The following is a 21,160-nucleotide window of genomic DNA, read 5'->3' on the forward strand; positions in this document are numbered from 1 at the left end:
TCACAAAATTCATGCTTTGTTCCCATCTTTGGTCTATAGTGAGTTCTAGCTACTTCTTGACTGGAAATAACTGAATGATTTCAAGTAGTATTATAAAATATAGGAGGAAAACTAGCATGTTTAATGATACAATTTAAATTTCATTAGTTTCCTCATACCTGACTAAGACTAATTTATGATCAATATCATCCTTTTTTTTTGGTCAATCATTATGATCACCTCTATCCTGTGCCACTGCTTTGTTGTAGTATGCACACATCTGTGGGTTATTGGAGGCTAGGATAGTGCAAATTCTTGTAAGTCATACTAAGTCAAAAAATGGCTCAAATGGGGCCTTATGATGAACTAAGTGTTTTTTCCCTCAGGTTTGCCAAGAGGTGATGACTTTTTTTTTCAATAGTTTTCAGAGGGCATCTACTAAGTTATAGAGAAGGTACAATTTTCTTCTGTCTAGTAAATACCAACACCAACAATATTATAGATCTTTAAAGTAAAAACAATTTCCCTTTCTTTTTCCTACACGTGGAAAATACCAAGAAGTCAATGCTTATGAAAGTCAATAAAAGACTTGTGGTGATTAGAATAATTTCCTGTTACACCAATCTCTTTTCTGAACATTGTTTAGGAAATCTGATTTCAAAGAGGTCTCAAGCTTGCCAACAGATTTAAAGATCATTATCAGCTCCTTTTAGTGGAAATACCACTTTCTTTGTGAAGCAGTCATAAGTAAGGAGGATAAATTTAACCACAATATGTTCTCTGGGCTACCTTACCCTGAACCTTTAATGAGAATATTTTCTCTAGTGGGTATATGTTTCATTTTCAGTTAAACTGTCTTTTGAAAAAAATATCAAAATAAGAGAAGACTAGGAAGAGAAAGTGTGGTGTGGTATCCCAGAATAAGAGAACCTCATTTCAAATCCTGCTGCTACTGTTTACCAGTTATATGTGAAATTAAGCAAGTCACTTAACATCCTTGGGATACAGTTTCCTTATTTGGAAAATGGACTAGATGGAGTAGATGGATTAGATGTCCTAGATGATTTTTGAAGTCTTTTGCAGCTCTAGACATAGAGTACTAAGATGATACTTTTCTTGTGCTCAAGACTGTATCTCCACTACCCAAAAACCCAATTAAAGTAGATTTGTTGGGTTTCGCTATTTTGATTGTATCAATGTTGATCAAAGAAAAGCAGCTTGGTAGACTGTTGCTTTCAGTCAAGTCAGAACTACCTGAGTTTAAGTCTTGGATCTGACTCAAACTTTGGAAAAGTCATATAATCTTTCAGTGTCCTCAGACAACACTCTAAAATTGCATGCTGATTATAATGATGCTGATGTACATCATTGTCTTCACAGGGCTTCCATTCTAATGAGGCAGACAAACATGAAGCTCAGAGGGGAAGATAGTTACAGCTTGGGGGACTGCTAAAGGACTCCTCCATAGGGTAGAATTTAATCAGAGTTGTGAAGGAAGCCAGGGAAACTCAGAGACAGAGGTGAAGAGGGAGAAAACCAGTGGTGCAGAGACAGAGATAGAATATTGTATTTGCAACAAATGGAATGCTTGTGCGTGGAGGGGAATAAAGTACAAGAAAACTGGAAAGGTAGAAAGGGGCAAGTTTGAAAGAGCTCTCAGAAATCTTGGGGGCAATATGAAGCCACTTTAAAGAAATCATTTTGTCAGCTGAGTGGAGGATGAATTGGAGTAGAGGCAAATATGAGGCAGGGAGATCAATTGAAAATTAATTATGATAGTCTAGATGTGAGTGGACTGAAAGAGATATGTGTGTATATCTCTACCTATCTATCTATCTATCTATCTATTTATTATCCATCATCCATCTATCTGTCATCTATTCAAGGTAAAAATGAGATTTGTCATTGCATTGGACATGTTGAGTTACTGAGAGTGAGGAGTTTAGGATGACACTAACCAAGGTAGTCAGCCTGAGTGACAAGAAGTTTGATGCCCTTAATATAAAACTTAGATCAAGAATGGAGTTTGGAGGGAAAGAAAACTCAGTTCTAGTTTTAATGTATTGAGTGTGAGATGCCTAAGGACATACATTTTGAGATGACAAAATAACCATCACTTACTGGATTAAACAAGTCATTTAACCTCTCTCAGCATTACTTCATTTTTAAAATGAAGGGCTAGATTAGATTTAATCTTTCAGGCCTTTTCCATATCTAATATTAGATGATTCTGCACTCATAGAAATCATTGCTCTACTGGTGTGAAGACATCTTTATATTGTTGGTATAATTAGTTCAGTCCTATTAGATACATGATTTCAAAAGTTTTCTTTTTACAGAATCATAGAATTTTGGAGTTGGAAGTCATCTCAACAGCAATAATCCAACCCACAAAACAACAACAAAATAATTTCAACTCTAATATATCAGACAAGTTGTTCATCTAACCTTTGCTTGGAGACCTCCAGTGAGGGGGACCTACTTCTCCCAACACAACTCATTCTACTTTCTTGATAGTTCTAATTATTAGGAGGTTGCTTCCCCTCCCCCTTATTTTCCTCTTTAAAATTTCTTCACATTGCTCTTATGGGTCAAACAGGATAAATATCTCTCCCACCAGATAGCCTTTCAAGTGCTTGAAAGACAGTTATAATTCCCCAGTTTACCTCCTGTAGAAATATGACTGATTATTGTATTGATTAGTGTTCTTAAGTCTTTCAAAGTTATTTTTCTTTACAATGTTGCTATGTTTTTATAAGTTATTTTGGTTCTTTTCTCTTTACTGTCAGTTCATACTCCCAAAGATTCTCCTTTGTCATTTCTTACACTAATATTCCATTATAAGTCCAGCAATAAAAACCCATTGCATCCAAATACCATAATTGGTTCAGACATTCCCAAATTAATGGAGAAATCTTAAATTCTAGCTCTTTTATCTTTTGCTTTTGCTTTTAATCCTTCCTTTAAGATCTGAAAGTCTGTTTTGCTTCTAACTGTTTCCTCCACAATATTATCTTCCCTTTTAAGGATTTTTCCCATATTCTCTTATTCTCTACTCTAATTGTGTGTGTGTGTGTGTGTGTGTGTGTGTGTGTGTGTGTTTGTGGGTGTATTCAGCAAATTTTTGTCCATTTCAGGTAAGATTGAGGTCTATGTTTGTTGTATATTCTCAAGGAAGCTAATTTTGAAAAACAGCAAATTCTACCCCCTTCTTCCTCATTTCTATACTAGTGTATTCCTTTTACCTTCCCTTCTATTTCCTCTTTTCAGACCTTCAGGACAGACTTTTCTTTTGGGGTTCATTTTACAGGATGATGGTGGATTCTTTGTAGCTATACTTTGTCCTCTGATTCTAACACCTCAGTATATTTTTCCATTATGATTTCTTAAAATATGGGGTCTGGTCTTTTTTTAATTATGTTTTTCAGGAAGACCAATGATTTTTAAATCATTTCTCATTGCCCTGTTTTCCAGGTTGCTTGTTTTTTTATATCAGGTGTCTTTACATTTCCTTGTTTTCTTTATTCAGTCTTTTGATTTTGCTCTAGTATTTCTTGCTGTCTTGTAGAGTCAGTGATTTCTGTTTAGTCTATTCTACTTTTAGGGAGTTCATTTATTGATTAATATCTTCTAGAACTATCACACTATCTTCTAGGACACTTATCTACCTTCTATTTCTTCCTCCATAGCTTTTTATTTCATTTTTTTCTTAATATTTTGCTTCCTTTCTTTTTTAAAATAATAAATTTATATATTTATTTTTCATTTTCACCATTCACTTCCATAAAATTTTGAGTTCCAAATTTTCTCCTCATCTCTCCCCTACCCTCACCCCAAGATGGCATGTAAATTGATATAGGCTCAACATATACATTCATATTAAATCTATTTTCACATTAGTCATGTTATAAAGAAGAATTAAAACCAGTGGGAGGAACCATGAGAAAGAACAAACAAAACAAAAAAGAAAGAGAGAGCAAATAATATGCTTCAATCTACATTCAGACTCTATCATTCTTTTTCTGGATGTGGACAACATTTTCCATCATGACTCTTTTGAAGTTGACTTAGATCCTTCCATTGCTGAGAGGAGATGAATCTGTCAAAGTTAGTCATCACACAATATGGCCATTACTGTGTACAGTGTTCTTCTGGTTCTGCCATTTCACTCAGCATCGGTTCATGTAAGCCTCTCCAGGTTTTTCTAAAGTCTGCTTGATCATCATTTCTCATAGCACAATAGTATTCCATTACATTCATATACCACAGCTTGTCCAGCCATTTCACAATTAATGGGCATCCCCTCAATTTCCAATTGTTTGCCACCACAAAAAGAGCTGCTATAAATATTTTTGTACACATGGGTCCTTTTCCCATTTGTTATGATCTCTTTGGGATACAGACTTAGAAGTGGTATTGCTGGGTCAAAGAGTATTCACAGTTTTATAGCCCTTTGGGCATAGTTCCAAATTGCTCTCCAGAATGGTTGGATCAGTTCACAACTCTACCAACAATACATTAGTGTTCCAATTATCCCACATCTTCTCCAGCATTCATTATTTTCTTATTTTATCATGTTAGTCAGTCTGATAGGTATAATGTGGTACCTCAGAGTGGTTTTGATTTGCATTTCTCTAATCAATAGTGATTTAGAGCATTTTTAATATGACTATAGATAGCTTTAATTTCTTCATCTGAAAACTGCCTGTTCATAGCCTTTGACGATTTATCAATTGGGGAATGACTTGTACTCTTATAAATATGACTTAGTTCTTTATATATTTTAGAAATGATGTCCTTATCAGAGACACAGATTGTAACAATTCTTTCCCCGTTTTCTGCTTCCCTCCTAATCTTGGGTTCATTGGCTTTGTTTGTGCAAAAACTGTACAATTAAATGTAATCAAAAGTATTCATTTTGTATTTCAAATTTTTCTCTCTTTTTTGGCCATAAATTCTTCCATTCTTCATAAATCTGACAGGTAAACTATTCCTTGCTCTCCTAGTTTTGTTATAGTATCAGCCTTTATATCTAAATTGTGTACCCATTTTGACTTTATTTTGGTATATGTTGTAAGATGTTGGTCTATGCCTAGTTTCTGCCATACTATTTTCCAGTTTTCCTGACAGTTTTTGGCAAATAGTGAGTTGTTATCCCAGAATCTGGAGTCTTTGGATTTATCAAATAGTAGATTATTGTAATCATTGACTAGTGTGTCTTGTGTACCTAACCTATTCCACTGATCCACCACTCTGTTTCTTAGTCAGTACCAATTAGTTTTGATGATTGCTAATTTATAATACAATTTAAGATCTGCTATGGTCTTTTCCAGGTCCCTTGGGTTCCTGCACTAGTTTTTTACCTCTCAGGGTTAGTTTAGACACACACACACACACACACACACACACACTTTGAAGTTCAGGGCCCTGGTCTCTTCTTAGAAGAAAGTATTTGAAGACATCAAAACCTTGGGCTTGGGTTCTCTTTGTGAGCAGTTCATCACTACTTTAGCCACCACTTCAGCCACCTGTGTCTTTCTGATCACCCTGGTGCTTTTTCAGGTGAGTCATCTGCTCTTGTTACCATAGGCAGGTGTCACAAGTCTTTTGACTACATTGCTGGTAGGCTAGAATCTTATTTCCCTGTGTAGGTGCTGGCTTTTACCCCCTTTTTCAATTACCCTGACCTGGTATATAATCTCTCGTGCAGTTCTGCTATAGGAGAATTTACTCATTATAATTTCTTATTGGATTTCCCAATCATTATTTTATCTGTTTGGAACTACAGTATTTTATTGGTGTAAGTAAATGAGAGCGCTTTTCAGGCAATCATTTTTGCCAGAAGCCCCTAACCATATTATGTATAAAAAGTTTCTATTATTATGGTATACTGTCAGGTTTCAGCTTGATGATGCATTAATTTATGTGACCAATAGTATGATCCATAATGAAAACTCTCAATTTTCAAATAATCAAAATTTCTAACAGAATAATTTGGGGTTTCAGTATTTTTTCTAATGATGGTTCCTAATAAATTTCATTGAATAAGGATTAAACATTATATGATACATAACTATTAATTAAAAATGAAGGACAAGGATCAATGAATGCATTGGTTAAAGAAAGCTCCTTTTCAAGAAAACTAGTTTCCATGAATCATCAAACACTTAGGTCATACAGTGATCTTTTCTATTGCGTTACCAAGGGAAATTGTGGAAGAATTTTTCTTGCAAATCTTTAACTGAAGATTAAAGACATCTTTTTGAAATGGATTACTTTCATTCTAGAGTTAGAGAGGATAGAATAGATAAATTTTAAAAAGACTGGTTTTGTCCTATATGTCCTATACATATGAAGAAACTCTTGGCCTCTCTTTTTTTCCTCTCTCCCTCCTTTATTGACATACATATATATCAAAAATTCAGACTTAATCATCAGCAGTAACTAAACAACTAAATTAAAATAATGCTATTTTATTATATGTTACAAGATGCTTTGCACTACACATATATGTATGTGTATATGTGGCCAATTTATATATATACATGTATATGTGTGTATATATATATGTGTGTGTGTGTGTGTGTTTCCTTAAATTAGTGCACCACTGAAAGGGGAAAAATCAGCATAATATTATTCAAATATGCAATAGTTTTATCCTATTATATTTAAATGACAATACTTTGAAAAGTTGTCTGTGGCACCATTACCTTAAATTCATGTTCCTTTTCTGCAATTGTCAACTAATGGTTCTGAAGGCTTACTTCCTGGAGCCAAATGAATGTGTGTATATGTGACAGATAAATGATTAAACAAGTTGATTTTAACACAGATACTGCTTTAAAAGATCCAAATGCTATTGCATCATTTCTCGGTATTTTTTTTTTAATTTCTGAACAAAATGGACAATAATGACATAATGCTTTAATTTGACTTGGAGAACACCTTTTTGGTATGTTTAATAAATTGCTGTTTTCAACATCTGGATAATCATGGCTGCCTTCACATATACTTGCAAATGAAGCAATCTTTGCAATTCTTGACAACCTGGTCATAAACTTCAGAGTTAACATGAATTGGCATTAGTGACTTTACTGAAGGCAAATCAGGGGATTCACATCTGTGCCGACAAGAACATAAAAATGAAAACAAGCAAACAAACATGTGAATAGACTAATATTCAGCTTGATCTTGGCACTTGATAAACCAGGTGCAAGGAACCTAATTATGCAAAACAATTATTTTTAGGTATATAATTCAGCTGAGAATAATTTATATGGGAATTTATTGAATTACTAACAAAGAGAACGGGTAAATAAATTTCCTACTCTGTCATTTATTTTCCTTTTCCCCAAACATTCAGCAACTTTTAAGAATGGTAAATTTGTTGAATTTGTTCAATTCTCATGACTAAGTCAAGCACTTAAAAGCACATACCCTGTTAACTTTTAATTTGAATTAGGCTTCCTAATTGTACCATCAATCTCTGTCTGTAATTTCAAGGCCTTTGCATGATCCATGTCTTACACTTCCAGGTCATAATATCAGAATAATTACAAGGCAGAGTACATTTTTCAGTGTTGTGAAAGAAAGTGATGAAAATAATAACATTTAATGACTAGTGATTTGCAAACTTTACTTCATAATTATTGGATTAGTAAGTTATCATACATCATTTTCTTTTTTCAGAAAACTGAGAATTAGTACTTTGATTTTGAGGTGGCAGCAAAAGAAAATTTTCTTATTTTTCAGCTTTTCTGTTACTTTAAAACATTTTCTCCTTGAATATCTGTTTAATGTATTCATCCCCTAGGAATTTAGACTATAGAAAGCCCTAGTATTGTGGTTCATTCACAGTCCAAGGGGAAAATGGTCATGAGGCAGAATGCTCCGTCAGTCTTCAAGAGAAGCATTGAGATGATTTGCTTTGGTCATTAATACATTTATATAGCACCTCAAATGATTTTTGTGGTAAATTTTGTGTTGGAAACACCCAGCCCAATTAGGGATGTGTTTTTGCCCTTTTGTTTTGTCTCCTTTGTTAATTAATTACATTAGTAAGGATTTCAGCTACATTAGTGAGAGTGTGAGAAAGTGGTTTTATTGGTTTTGCACAATAACTATCTATCTCTTAGAATATTATCTTCCTTATGGGAAAATCAGGAGTAAGGCAGCTGGGGGATGCCGATAAGCTGATTAGCTTGACTCATTGCTGTCATTTCATGTTATTTTCTGCACATTTCAACAGTTCTCTTCTTTAAAAAAAAATAAAACCCCAAAATTATGTTCAAATATGCCTTTGATAAAAACCAGTCTTGTTTGTGTGGTGTTCCCTTTCTAATTTTTCTGTTTGTTCATTTGCAGCTGGGTCTCGGGCATCTTACAGCAGCCAACACAGCCACCTTGGCTCTGAATTGAGGGCGCTACAGTCTCCAGAACACCACATAGATCCCATATATGAAGACAGAGTGTATCAGAAGCCCCCTATGCGGAGTCTCAGTCAGAGTCAGGGGGACCCTTTGCAGCCAGCCACCTATCGCACTAGCACAGGTATGTACTCACTTTAAAGTTGACTCTTTCAAATAGGATTCTTTTGGTTGTTATTTATTTTCATGTTAGGTGCCTAAATTCATACAGTTGGTAAACACACACACACACACACACACACACACACACACAGAAAGTTCTATACGTGAGTGTGTGTATCAAAGTCTACCATTATTCAACCACACTCAGTGGTAACAAGAGAGCCATAATAGGAATTCAATACATCAGGCACAATTAAGCAATTAGATATCTAGCTATGAGGTCAGTAGCATTATGTTCAAGTGTATTTTGACATTAAGTTAACTTAAAGTGTTGATCTTTTTATTCTTGTTAATAATTTATTTGTTAGATATGGCTATTTCTTGAGAGTAAAATTAAAATGCAATGCTATAAAACATATTGCTTTCACTTTTTTATAAGCTACTCTTTATTTCTGGAAGAACACATATACTTTGTTTATAGTACGTTTCAAAGTTGTAGGCCTATATTTAAACATAATAAATTTGTGTAGCTAAAGGGAAGAACTTTATTTGCTTTATATTAACAAATGTGCACACATTCAGATCACATGATACACATTAAAAATGAGTGTCTTATATCATGATATGCATTGAAAAATTTGTTTGGTTCACTTCTCAGGTTCAAGTGTGCCAGTGGTGGGGTTAGGGGAAAAATTATTAAGCTAAAATGTACTTTAACACATGTTAATATGACATATTTTCTAATGTTTATCAAATTTTGATTATATGTTTAATGTTTGTGTTCATTTAAAAATTATTTAATGCTGCATATTGCTATGGAGAGATCTTATAACCTAGGATATACTAATATTAGTATCTAGAGCTAAACAACCCAGAGTGCTACAGAGTAGGGAAAAAAAATAATAATTCTGATTTATTACTAAGTGATATATGGTATTTTTGCTAAACTGCATTGTGCTATCAATTATATGTTTTTCATTGTCAAGTAAAAACAGCATATATATTTGATTTTTGGAAATTTACAATTCAATATCTTTTTGTATAATAAAAAGAAAATGATAAAATACTAATTATTCATCTTCAAGTTTGACGGTGTAAATGCTAGTTATAATTATTAATAATCTAAGGTTTCTATATAAATTAATAATTATTTTCTGTCACTTTCTGCCCTAATATAGCCAACTATGGGTCATGTTTAAAAACTACACTTTTTGATCTTGATTAATAAAGCTTTATTTTCCTTTAGTACTTGCTTCTTTTAAACAAACAAACAAAAAACCCACTATATCCTATTAACTTCCAGAATTGACTTTCAGTAATAATTGGTGACTATGAACTGACATGCATATCCTTATAGTTTATAATTTCCAAGGAATTTAATGGAATGTTGGATATTATCAAGACTATATTTAGCTTTATATTATCATTATTAAAATAACAAAAGTAAATTTAATTTTACTTTTAAAATTTTATCCCTTCTTTGGAAGGTCAGTAGAAAAGCATCTATTTTTTATATTGCATTTCACAAACATATCAAAATGTCTTCTTACATATATGTGCTGGTTAATGGAAGTGAGAAACTGCTAGGATCATGTCATTACCTTTTTTCAAGACTTTTCCACAGTCTTTCTCTGGTAATTTGGAGTGACTCTGAACTACCCCCAAATGGTTTGGATTCAGGAAACTTGCAGATTATAAATACATCCACCCTCTTCCCAACTAAATTTCTGATCCAATCTAGACATCCACCCTCCTCTCACCAGTTGAAGTATTGATGTAATCTAGAAATAACATTGGATTCCTACCTTCAGCACTTCTTCAGTGTCAGTCATTATTCTTTTAGAAATACAGAATTGCTTGCCTAGGGGCTTGCTAGATCTCTCAAAAACATTACTGAATCAAAGTGGTCATAGGTTAATCCCATCCTACAAACCCAAGAGTCTCCTGATTTTTCTCTGGAATCTGGAGTTAAGGAACAAGAGTGCCTAACTAAAGTGACTCCTAAGCCAATTAACTCTCAGCTAACTAACCAGTTCTAGCTAATTCAATGCAACGAGTATTTTTAGAATATCTACTAGTTCCTTTGCTTTGTTCTAGGCACTGTGAGAAATCCAAAGAAAGGAGTAAGCACAATCACTAGATTTAGTTGGGAAAATAATATGTATATGTCTGAAAAAATGAGAAAATATTTCTAATGTTTTGGAACTATGACACTGATTTATAAGAAACTATCAAGCAATATGTTATATAGTTTACCTGTATATGCTTAGACTTTTTAAAGGATTTCACAGTGTCTGGGCATGAAAGCAATATAGAATTTGGATTGGCTGAAAGGAGAACCCTTGGTCCCATCCCCACAAATTCTAGGCAGGAAGAACAACATGAGTGAAACTACAAGGTGAGGGGTGAAGGGGTGGGGAAGGAAACAAACAGACTAGTAAGAAAAGTGACCTTAAAAAAAAACAACCCTATTAAGGAGCTCATCTTTAAAAGAACTGAGAAGTAATGAATTAGTTTAGGTGATTAAAGTGGTTTTATTTGAGAGATGTTTTGAAGATTAGGATGAAAAGTTAAGAACTGATCTAGTAGGCTTCCGAAAATCAATCTGGTATGCAAAAAGCTTCCATGTTATCCATACATATTCTCAAATGTCAAGATCATTTTGTCTAATATTAAATTTCAGTCACTGCAAATTAAGTTTTAAAGTTATTTAAAGGAAAAATGAAAGTACTATCTTCCACGAAAGATTATTATAGGTTTGCTTATAGTCAAGTAAAGCATTGATAATTTGCTAGTTGAATCCTGCATACGAAGTTGACTCCTTGTACAAGGTGGCAGTGGAGAACACAAAGATATAAAAATAGTATCCTGTGTCACTAACCTAACAGAGATTTTAATTGAGTCTGACACAAAGTAGACACATTAAAACAAAAACAAAACAGTCCAAAACCTGAGGGCTACAAAGTAAGATAACAAAGTGCCAAACAAGTAGTAGAGACATTAAGTGTTTGAGGAAGTCAATAGGATGTTTCACAGTGATAACCCTGGCAGCCACTGCCTGGAAGCTGAGTGTTCTACATTTCACCTCTCTACCACCATTCTCTGGCTCTAGCCCACAATGATGGTGTCCCACAATTGTCATAGGCATCCTTTGTACCCCTGACGCATTTAATCATTTTCTTGAATTAGTTTTTACAAAGGAATGCTTACTTCAATGGAATAAATAACAAGAGTAAATTTACAAACATCCCCCCAATACCTGGGTATATAATCCCCTCCATGCACCACCTCAGTCTCTAGGAAACGGGAATAAGTTTACAATTTAGCTCATTTCCTACATAACACATTCGCAACTTCCAGATCCAAAGACTCCCACCTTGGGCTTGAGTCTCAGACATTCCTAGGCCTAGCTGGCTGCAAACCAACCTTGAATCTTGGCTCCAAGGTCACATGGCTTGATTCCAGGTCCAGTGGAGATTCTACCACCTGTGCCAGAACTGAAAGAAAGGACAAATGAAACAGACCGAAGAGAAAGGCCAAGCCCATTTTTCAATGCCACAGGGCCTAAAATTTCCCCTCGCCAACTCAATTCCTGGCACCAATGTTGTGGGTAGACTTGGACTTTCACCCTCTCAAGACACCATGGAAAGAAAAGAAAATGCCCCCCTCTGGGAGGGGTGTGTGTGTGTGGGTCTGTGTGTCTGTGTGTGTCTGTGTCTGTGTCTGTGTATGTGTGTGTGTGTGTGTGTGTGTGTATGAAAAGATATTTTGGCTACGCAGCCAATTGAAAGAAGTTACTCCTACCCACAGGGGAATGCAAAATCTATTCTTTCAGAAGCTGGTTCCACCATTCTAGGTGATCGGGACATGTGCAGTAATTCAAAAATTCAAAATTATAATAAGAATTTATTTATAACATTAGATTTGAAGAAATAGAATAGAATTTCAAAATATTTCTGATATCATTAATCAAATTACTGTTTCTGTGTGACTTTCATTAAAAAATAATAGTAATTCTTGAAATGATAATAAATAAACACAAAAACTCACCTTCATTCATTGAAAATTTTCTCATAAAAAAAGAATTTCAGATTCCTTGAGTAAACGTATTTGGAGTTAGAAGATCTAGGCATTTGTCCTGGTTCTGCTATATGTGATTCTTATGATATAGTGAGTTTGTGACTCACTTAAACTTGCTGGTTCTAGAAGGCTGGATTAGATGACCTATTAAGGTTTCTGCACCAGCTGTAAATTCTTTGAGCCCATGAATTATTAGCTCAGATAAATATTTTTTAAAAAATGAAGCATACATCTTGGTGATTTTTCTATTCAGGTATCAGATAGTCCAAAGTGGAATCCATGAGTTATAAGTACTGGAGATTATTCTTTAATGATTGGCTCACATGATTATGATTTTTTGTTTCATACAATTAAATGCCATGGTGTTACAACATCTATAGTTTAATAGGAATAACTTTCATTAGTGATAATGCATAATATTGTATGTCAAGTTAATGGATATGTATGGGGGAGAGAAAGAAAAAGACGTACTTCTCAACTGAAGCTAGATAAACTCTAAAGTGCTTATATAAGGTATACTTCTAGAACTCAATAACTTTAGTCAATTAATCTTCCAATAACAAAATGAGTAGGACTGAATAAGTATCGTTGCTTCTGGTGTTGTTAATAACTGCTGACCAAGACACTCGGTTTGTATTAGTGTGAAATGGGATAAATCTACTTAATATGAACAAATTCCATAAACTAAATTGTGACATTGACTAATCACCTCATAAAAATTCTGCATTTTCCTCATAATTTACTGATTGATTTAAAACTTTTTTCAAGAGCTGTTTTTAAAAGTAAATGAAAACTTAATAACATAAAGCAGAGCAAATGAAAAGAAACTAGCAAGAATTACTTTTTTGTTGTGTATACATATATAAATATACGAGGGCAAAAAGATATCTGCATAACGTTAAGACTTTCAAGTACCCATCATCTAAGGTGCATACTATTTAGTACAAAAAAGATACTTTATAAATTGAAATTTTCAAAGTTATATGGATGGTAATAGTATCAATACCAATTCCACTTATATGTAAACATGAGTTAGTTGTATTGGAACATTATTCAAATTCTAAGTTCTATTGGTTCAGCTCCACAAATTCTTTTTAATCTGCCTGTTAGCTTTTATGTATTAGGAGTATTCCCTTATAGACAAATGGCAATATCCTAAATTTCTTCTTTCTGAAATATTAAATATAAAAAATACATGCTTACATGTGACCCTTTTGGTGTTCACAAACATGTAGTTTTTCATAATATTATATTGAATGATTTTAACTATAACTTCCATGGAGACTTCAGCTTCTAGGTAGACTGTTGACAACATTCAGAACTTCTAATAAGAATAGTATTTATTTGTGGTTATACTACCAAGTTCACCATGAAATGGTATTTAGTTTACAACTGGGGGGAATTAAAATAACAAATATTTCCTTGAAATCATGTTGACTAATCAAAAGATTAATTTAAAACAATACAAAAATAAAAGATAGTTTAAGATAAATATCTGCCTTTCACAAAGCAACTTACTTGCAATTTGAGACTTATCTGGTCCATAGAATGGAATGAATGATGTAACCCTCCAGACACTTTCAGTAATTGGTTTCACAATTAAAAATACAAAAACAAGTTGATTCATTTAAAAAAATTAGCTTTAAAATCCAGTTCTTCATTTATCTTAACTACAGATTTGGGGTATTTATTAACCGAATAAATTTTTGTTTGTTTTATACATAAAATTTCTATAGAACTATTAAATCCCAAACAATATATATTACAGAGAAATCATTTCAGAGCTTCCCTTTCATCCTCAGTAGTTTTCCTGACTGTGTTCAGCAGAATACTAATTTATACTGGACACAGATTTAACCTAAAATGTGATGATAAGCTATCTACTCACCATCTCTGAGATACAACTCCACATTCTACTGGTATTGCAAAGATCTTTAGTGATGCATAATAATGGTTTTGATATAGAGATTTGATATACCTGGTTAGCCAGAAGTATGCTATAATGGATGGAGTCACACAACAAAGAATTTATAGAAGCTTCATTGCAAATGGATAAATGCCTTTCTGAGGTTGAGGGAAATTAACATATCAATGTTAAATGAAACCTAATGAAAACACTCAGTTAATATCTTTGTTGGGAGTGGGGAACCTCTCAGTGTACACAGTATGAATAAAGAATAAATAAGTGTGTTACAGGACTGATCACATTCAGTTAGTATTGCAAAATAGAACTATTGAAGGCTTTTTAATTGGAATCCACCTTACATTGGAACGCTTTGACATAATATCAATGCAGTGTAATATGTACCACTCCAAAGCTGCCAATAAAAAGATATCTGTATTCCAAGGAAAAGTTAGGAGGAACATTAATGAATATAGACAATTTATAATATGGTCAAAACTCCAAAAATGAAAAATCACTTCTATGGCTATTCTTATACTTTATATACCTTATACTTTATATACCTATATACTTTAAAGTCGTTGTGGATATATGATAAAGGAAAATACAATTAATAATAAATGCCGGTTTTGTATAGGGACTAGAGAAACAATTGAGTACATCATTGAATGCCCCTTGGATGCAACAGATAAAATATTTAATACTTTTGGCAATGTTGTCTCCTAAATCCAGACCTGGCCTGAGAGCTAGGAAACACTAGGTTCAAATTCTGCCTCTGTCACTTGTAGACTGTGTGACCCTGGGCAAGTCACTTAATCTCAAATCACTTAATCTCTAAGCACCTTTTTGGAACTAAAAGTTGCAAAGTTTGTGCTGACCTGCTTTGCTAGAGGGAATTTCCTCACCTGGGATTTTCCCCATACTAATGGAATTACTGGGCCAGTCCATCCATAAACAGATCTCTATACTTTATCAATAGAAGTATGTGTAGGCACTTAGCCCTTGGGTAGACATGGATTAATGGATTAATTTATTATTACAAGGAAGAAATTAGGATGCTTCTGGAAATAACCAGTGAAAGATGTACATGAATATAGCCACAATAACATAAACAAATCTTAGCCCTCAGACTGCACATTTTGCCACATGACAAAAATTAATGCTGTGGTAGGTAATCTACCTGACTTGTCACAAATACTACAAAAATTATATAGAGAAAATACAAACAGCAGAACATTTTTGTTTACTTTTATACAACACTTTGCTAGAAATGTCACTTTGAGCTACTTGAATCTGCCTAATGCATGCATTTATGGTTACAACTTTTGCTAGTTTTTGTTTCTTATTGAACAAATTCTGAAATTTAAGAGAGGTCCTGTGCATGGTGTGAAGGAAAGAGCACTAGACCAAGAGTCAGCAGTCCTGGATTCTTTCTTTTTCTTTCTTTCTCTTTCTTTTTTTTTTTAGCCTTGTTATCTTGGTCAAAACACTTAGCCTCTTAGAATTTCAGGATTTTGTTTTGTTTTTATAATCTGAATTTCTACCTGTCTTGCCAACATCACAAGGGTTTTGTTGGAATAAAATGAGACAAGGTTGTGAAAGCAGTTGGAAATCTACATTTCTATCATCTTCACCTTTTTCTCTCTTCTATCAGTCCATCTGACCTTAGGAAAGTCTTTTCTTTTTAAGTTTTCTCATATATAAAATAAAAATAGTAATAAATGCATTACCTGCCTCAAAAGATCACTGTGAAGAAGATATGTTATAGTGTAAGCACATATCATTTTTTATGTTTTAAGGTTAGATAGGACCTTAGATATATCCAAGCCCTAATGTCTCATTTTTTAGAAGAAACTGAGGACTAGGAGGAATCAATGCTTGCTCAAGGTCACATGGGTAAATAGCAGAGCTAGGATTTGAAACTGATCTAACTCCAAGGCCAGTGATCTTTCCACTAGATCATGCATCCTCTCACACTAATTTTTAAAACAATTAACCAACTTCACAATCTGTCCATTGTTTGAACACACCAAAATAAGCCAAAAAAAATTTTAAAATAATTTTTTGCAGGTGCCGAAAAAATATCTAATTTTTAATATGACTTTTAAAAATGCCTTTTAATCTTCCTTTCTGTGATAGACAGCTAAGAAATATCCTCAGATTTCCATTATAGAACCTTTGTCCTCCGCACTTGCATTTATATCTTTCTATTACAACTGTTTGAAAGATTTCATTAGTTTGTTTTTGTTTGAGTGTCCAGAAATCATTCCAATTTGGGAGTTATGCTACTCCTTATGCTATCCTCTTGCCCATACACTGGCCTGGATCTTCAAACAAACTATCTTCATAGAAATTCCCATTCTGTGATGACATATGCCCCAACTCAGCCAGTACCCTACTTTTAAAAAGAAGACTTCATTATATATTTTTCTGATTGAACCAAAGGAAACATAAATATGGAGTCTGAGAAATATCAAAATAAAATGGGAGAAACAGTTGAAACAGAATCTCAGAAAAGTTAGGTGATTGCCCAAGAGCTATTTTAAACAAAAAGATTAAAACCCAGCTCTCATGAATGCCAGTGCAGTATTCTTTCCTACTGTATCACAATACCTCCACTAAATTGTAGATGTCTACTAGAGTAATCTATATTATGCTTTCCATTCTTTGGTTATGGCTTTTAGGTTTCCATTAACACCTATCTCATCTATGTTTCCATATCAAGCAGTTAATATGCACATATACATAAGTAATTGTTTTTTGAATAGCTTCCATTAATGTTTTCATAATGAATAAATATATGATGATTGTGTATTTCCATAGGGATTAACTAATGTTGGACTATATAGCTAATGGAATCACTAGCCATTTATCTGAACTGAAATTCCATATAAAAATACACGGTCAGAGTTTTCCCTTTATACGATAATCATTATATTATATAGACCAGATCAAGAGGCTGAATTTTTTGAGTCCTTGTGAAATGTGCTGCAAAGTGAAAATTCTTACTCTTTGCATTTTTCCACATATATTTATGCTCTTTTGAATACCAGTTCTAATACATCAAAAATGTGTTGTGATCAGTTTTTGAAGATCTTTGTCACTTCAAGTTTCACTGTTAAGAAGGCTTATTTAAATCATAACAATTGTAGTAATGAAAATAATTAAATGGTGAAATAAATGTAATGGTTCTCTCTTGTATCCTTATTCAAAGATCCAAATTATGCTTAATCCTTGACATAACATTTCTTGTACATTAATGTAATGAGGTAGAGAGACAGGGAGGAAGCCTACAAGTTGTACAATGTCTTGAAAGTTGGAAGTCCCCTTTTTCATGTCTTTTCTTGGCTCTAAATTTAGAAAATTATGAACAGACTTGAAATAAAAGATTCAATGCATACTAAATAGTGACCTAAAATCTGTTTTTCTAGAAAAGTCTTTGTTCTTTTTAAAAGTTGTGTAACTAGCTATTGGGACAAAAATGGGAATGACAAGCAAAGGATCATCAATTTTTTGGGGGGAGGGTGACTTTTAACATGATAAACAGCTAAGAAAAGTTATAAGATTTGTTTTAAGTAAATATGTGGACAAAAATAGATTTATATTTTTATAACAAATTTTTCATATTTGTAAAAAGATACCATTCACATTTTTAAAAACTGTTAATTACCATTCTATTGAATTGTCTAAAAGCAACAGAGCCAAAATGTGCAACAGGTTTTCTGTGGCCTTTGAAACATAAGACATGCTTATTTTTTCCAGGATCCAAAGAGAAGAATAAAAACACATACATATATACATATGCACATATGTAAATAAATGATGAGATAGATTAAAAAACCAATAAATGAATTAAATATAAACATACATACATTTGTATGTGCATATATATAGGATAGAAATAGATATCCCATTTATGATTTCAATGGTGCGTGAAACTTTCTCTAACAATTCAGGTCAGTACATTCTTTGTAGTTTACAGTCCTCAAGAATTATTTAGAATCTCATAGCCAATATGTATCAGAGGCAAGATTTAAATACAGGTCTTCTTGACTTCAAGGACAGCACTCTGATCCAGTATGCTATGCTGAATTTCATATGTGTGTGTGTGTGTGTGTGTGTGCACACGGACACACTGTATACACACCTATTTATAAGTCATTAATTGTATAGATTTGGAGCTGGAAAGGACCTCAGCGGCCTAGCAGAATCGAAAAACTGCTATTCTTGGAGCTAAGGTGTAGATCTGAGTACCATTTTTGATGCCCGCTGTTTGTATTACTCTGGGCAAGGCACTTACTTTACCATTGTTCTAGGCAATTCTATCAGACTCTAAGTTTCATAGAAGGTTCTGCCCTTTATTGGTGGAGGGAATTTCCTCATCTGGGAGTTCTCTGTATTAATGAAATCACAGTTTCTGGACCTATATGTAGTGATGTATAATGTACCATTATTTACTGACACATACAGTGCATAAAATAAAAAGATTTAATCTTTTTTTTAATATTTCTGGTCCTACATTCTATTCATTTCCTTAGCATTCTTCTTTGACTTAAGTACCCTAATTCCTAAATTTCTAAATAACAAAAATACATTACTTTAAGTGTCCTAATAGCTAAATTTCTATGAATTCTCCTGTTGCCCAAAACTAATCTGATATTCACCCAATCACCTATCATTGATTGAAGAGGACATTCCATTTATTTTTAAACATATACTTTCCATTTCTAATATAGGCATGTATCATAATTAAGAGGGTAACTCCAACTTTCCCTAATTTCCCCTTGATTTATGGTTCCAAAGAAGATAAATAGAATATTTTGTAACAGGCTGATGAATAAAAGCAGCAGCTGTTTTCTTAGTGAAGGGCCTGGTGTTTTAATCCCCAGACAGGAGGAGGGTTGCCCAAGGGTTCATTGAATAGTGAAGGAAGGTATATTTACAGAGAAGGAAGAGAAAGGGGGAATATTTACCGAGCCAAACAGGGACTATCCATCTAAAATGTTTGCTATGTCTTTGCAATGAATAAGTAGGGAATTTTAAAAGGTTTAAGAGAAATTTGGATAAGAATTCGCAGAACTACAATAGGACCAAATGTATTAAAAAGTGAAAACTAAGCAATAAGGTCCTTATTTTTAAAAAAACAGCATATGGTTATGGTATGAATAATCCAAACAAGGTAACAATAGGAAAACTATTGTTTGGTTCTAATATGCCTCATTTTTTTATGATGTCTTAAAAAGTCCAAAGTTCTACACATCTTGTTAAATTTGGGATGTCTTGTGATCTCAATGTTGCTGTCTTATTTGCATATAATCATTTTATATTATTTTGTGTCTTTTTAGCTTTATGTGTTCATTAGCCTATATTTGTATAATTCATTATTTTTTAACTATACTATGAATGTAACAAAGTCACTTTGAATTCTCATTCAAAAAGGATTCAACTTTTCCCCCTGACCTCCATCTTTCTCTTTAATTGCTGCCATTATTTGGTGGTATCAGCAACAAATGCTCCCTTCTGACATTGATGATATTTATAGGTGTTATTATTGTTACTTTTAGTCAGGAAATGTGATGTCATCAGTATGGGAAACTCCTTTGACTGATGGAAATATCAGTTGTCTTCATGCTCTTGTCATTGAATAGCTACCCCATGGATGCATAGCTAGTGTGTGTCAGAGGCAGGACTTAAATTAAGACTTTTCTGACTCTAGGGATGGTATATTGTCCCATGTTGCCTCTCATATAGTAAGATCTGGGCCTTGAAATAATCCCTTCAGCAAACTATTTATCTTGTCACCGAACACTAACTTTGATTCCTTGATATGACTTGCAAGGAAGTTATGTGACCACCTCCTAGTTGTAGGGTCCATGACATATTTTCTAAATATATTGACATAGTGGGTTACAGAATCAAAATTCTTGGTAAAAGGACATAGTCTGTTCTCTTGTTTGTCCAGTCCTGAAATGTGATGAGATTGGATTGTTTGACAAGAGTCATTCCTTTATTCTTGGAATTACAAGAATAAAGGAATGACTCTTGTCAAACAATTCCAAGAATAAAGGAATGACTCTTGTCAAACAATCCAATCTCATAATATATGTGTTTTATATATGTGTGTATGTGTGTTTATACACATATATCCTGGCATATGAGTTGGCAGAATTAGCATCCCCACCCCCACCCCCAACTATAGGTTTGGGCATCTCAATAATCTTCCAAAGGTTCAAAAACCGTTATGTGGTTAAATGACCTTAAATGACATTGATCATCAGGGCCTTCAAATCAGGCTACTTCTAGCATATTGAAACAATTTTATACTAATTTAATTTCTGCGCTTCTTGCTCATACCGGTACTTTTCCCCTTGGTTTTCTAAAAGAAAAACAAAAATAAGTCTCTCAAATGGTGTCGGTTATACTTTTCCCTTTACCATTTAACAAACCAGAAACATTTGCCTTTTTTATGAATTATATTCCATGGGGTAGCTAGGTGACAAAATGATTAAAGCACCAGCCTTGAAGTCAAGAGGACCTGAGTTCAAATTCGGCTATGTGACCCTGGGCAAGTCACTTAATCCCATTGCCTAACCAAGGGAGGGAGAGAGAGAGAGAGAGGGAGGGAGAGAGAGAGAGAGAGAGAGAGAGAGAGAGAGAGAGAGAGAGAGAG

General features: G+C 33.6%; 1 protein-coding gene across 1 annotated transcript in view; it reads left to right on the top strand.

The window, feature by feature from the left end:
* The window catches only part of CTNND2 (catenin delta 2), a 912,708-nt gene that overhangs the window by 462,480 nt on the left and 429,068 nt on the right, over positions 1-21,160 (top strand). The window contains exon 7 of the mRNA XM_027869022.1: positions 8,344-8,529. Within this exon, the coding sequence (XP_027724823.1) occupies positions 8,344-8,529 (186 nt within the window). The remainder of the gene's footprint in view (positions 1-8,343; positions 8,530-21,160) is intronic.

This window comes from Vombatus ursinus, unplaced genomic scaffold, assembly GCF_900497805.2.
Source record: "Vombatus ursinus unplaced genomic scaffold, bare-nosed wombat genome assembly UNPS02014791.1, whole genome shotgun sequence".
In the NCBI taxonomy this organism is placed as follows: domain Eukaryota; kingdom Metazoa; phylum Chordata; class Mammalia; order Diprotodontia; family Vombatidae; genus Vombatus; species Vombatus ursinus.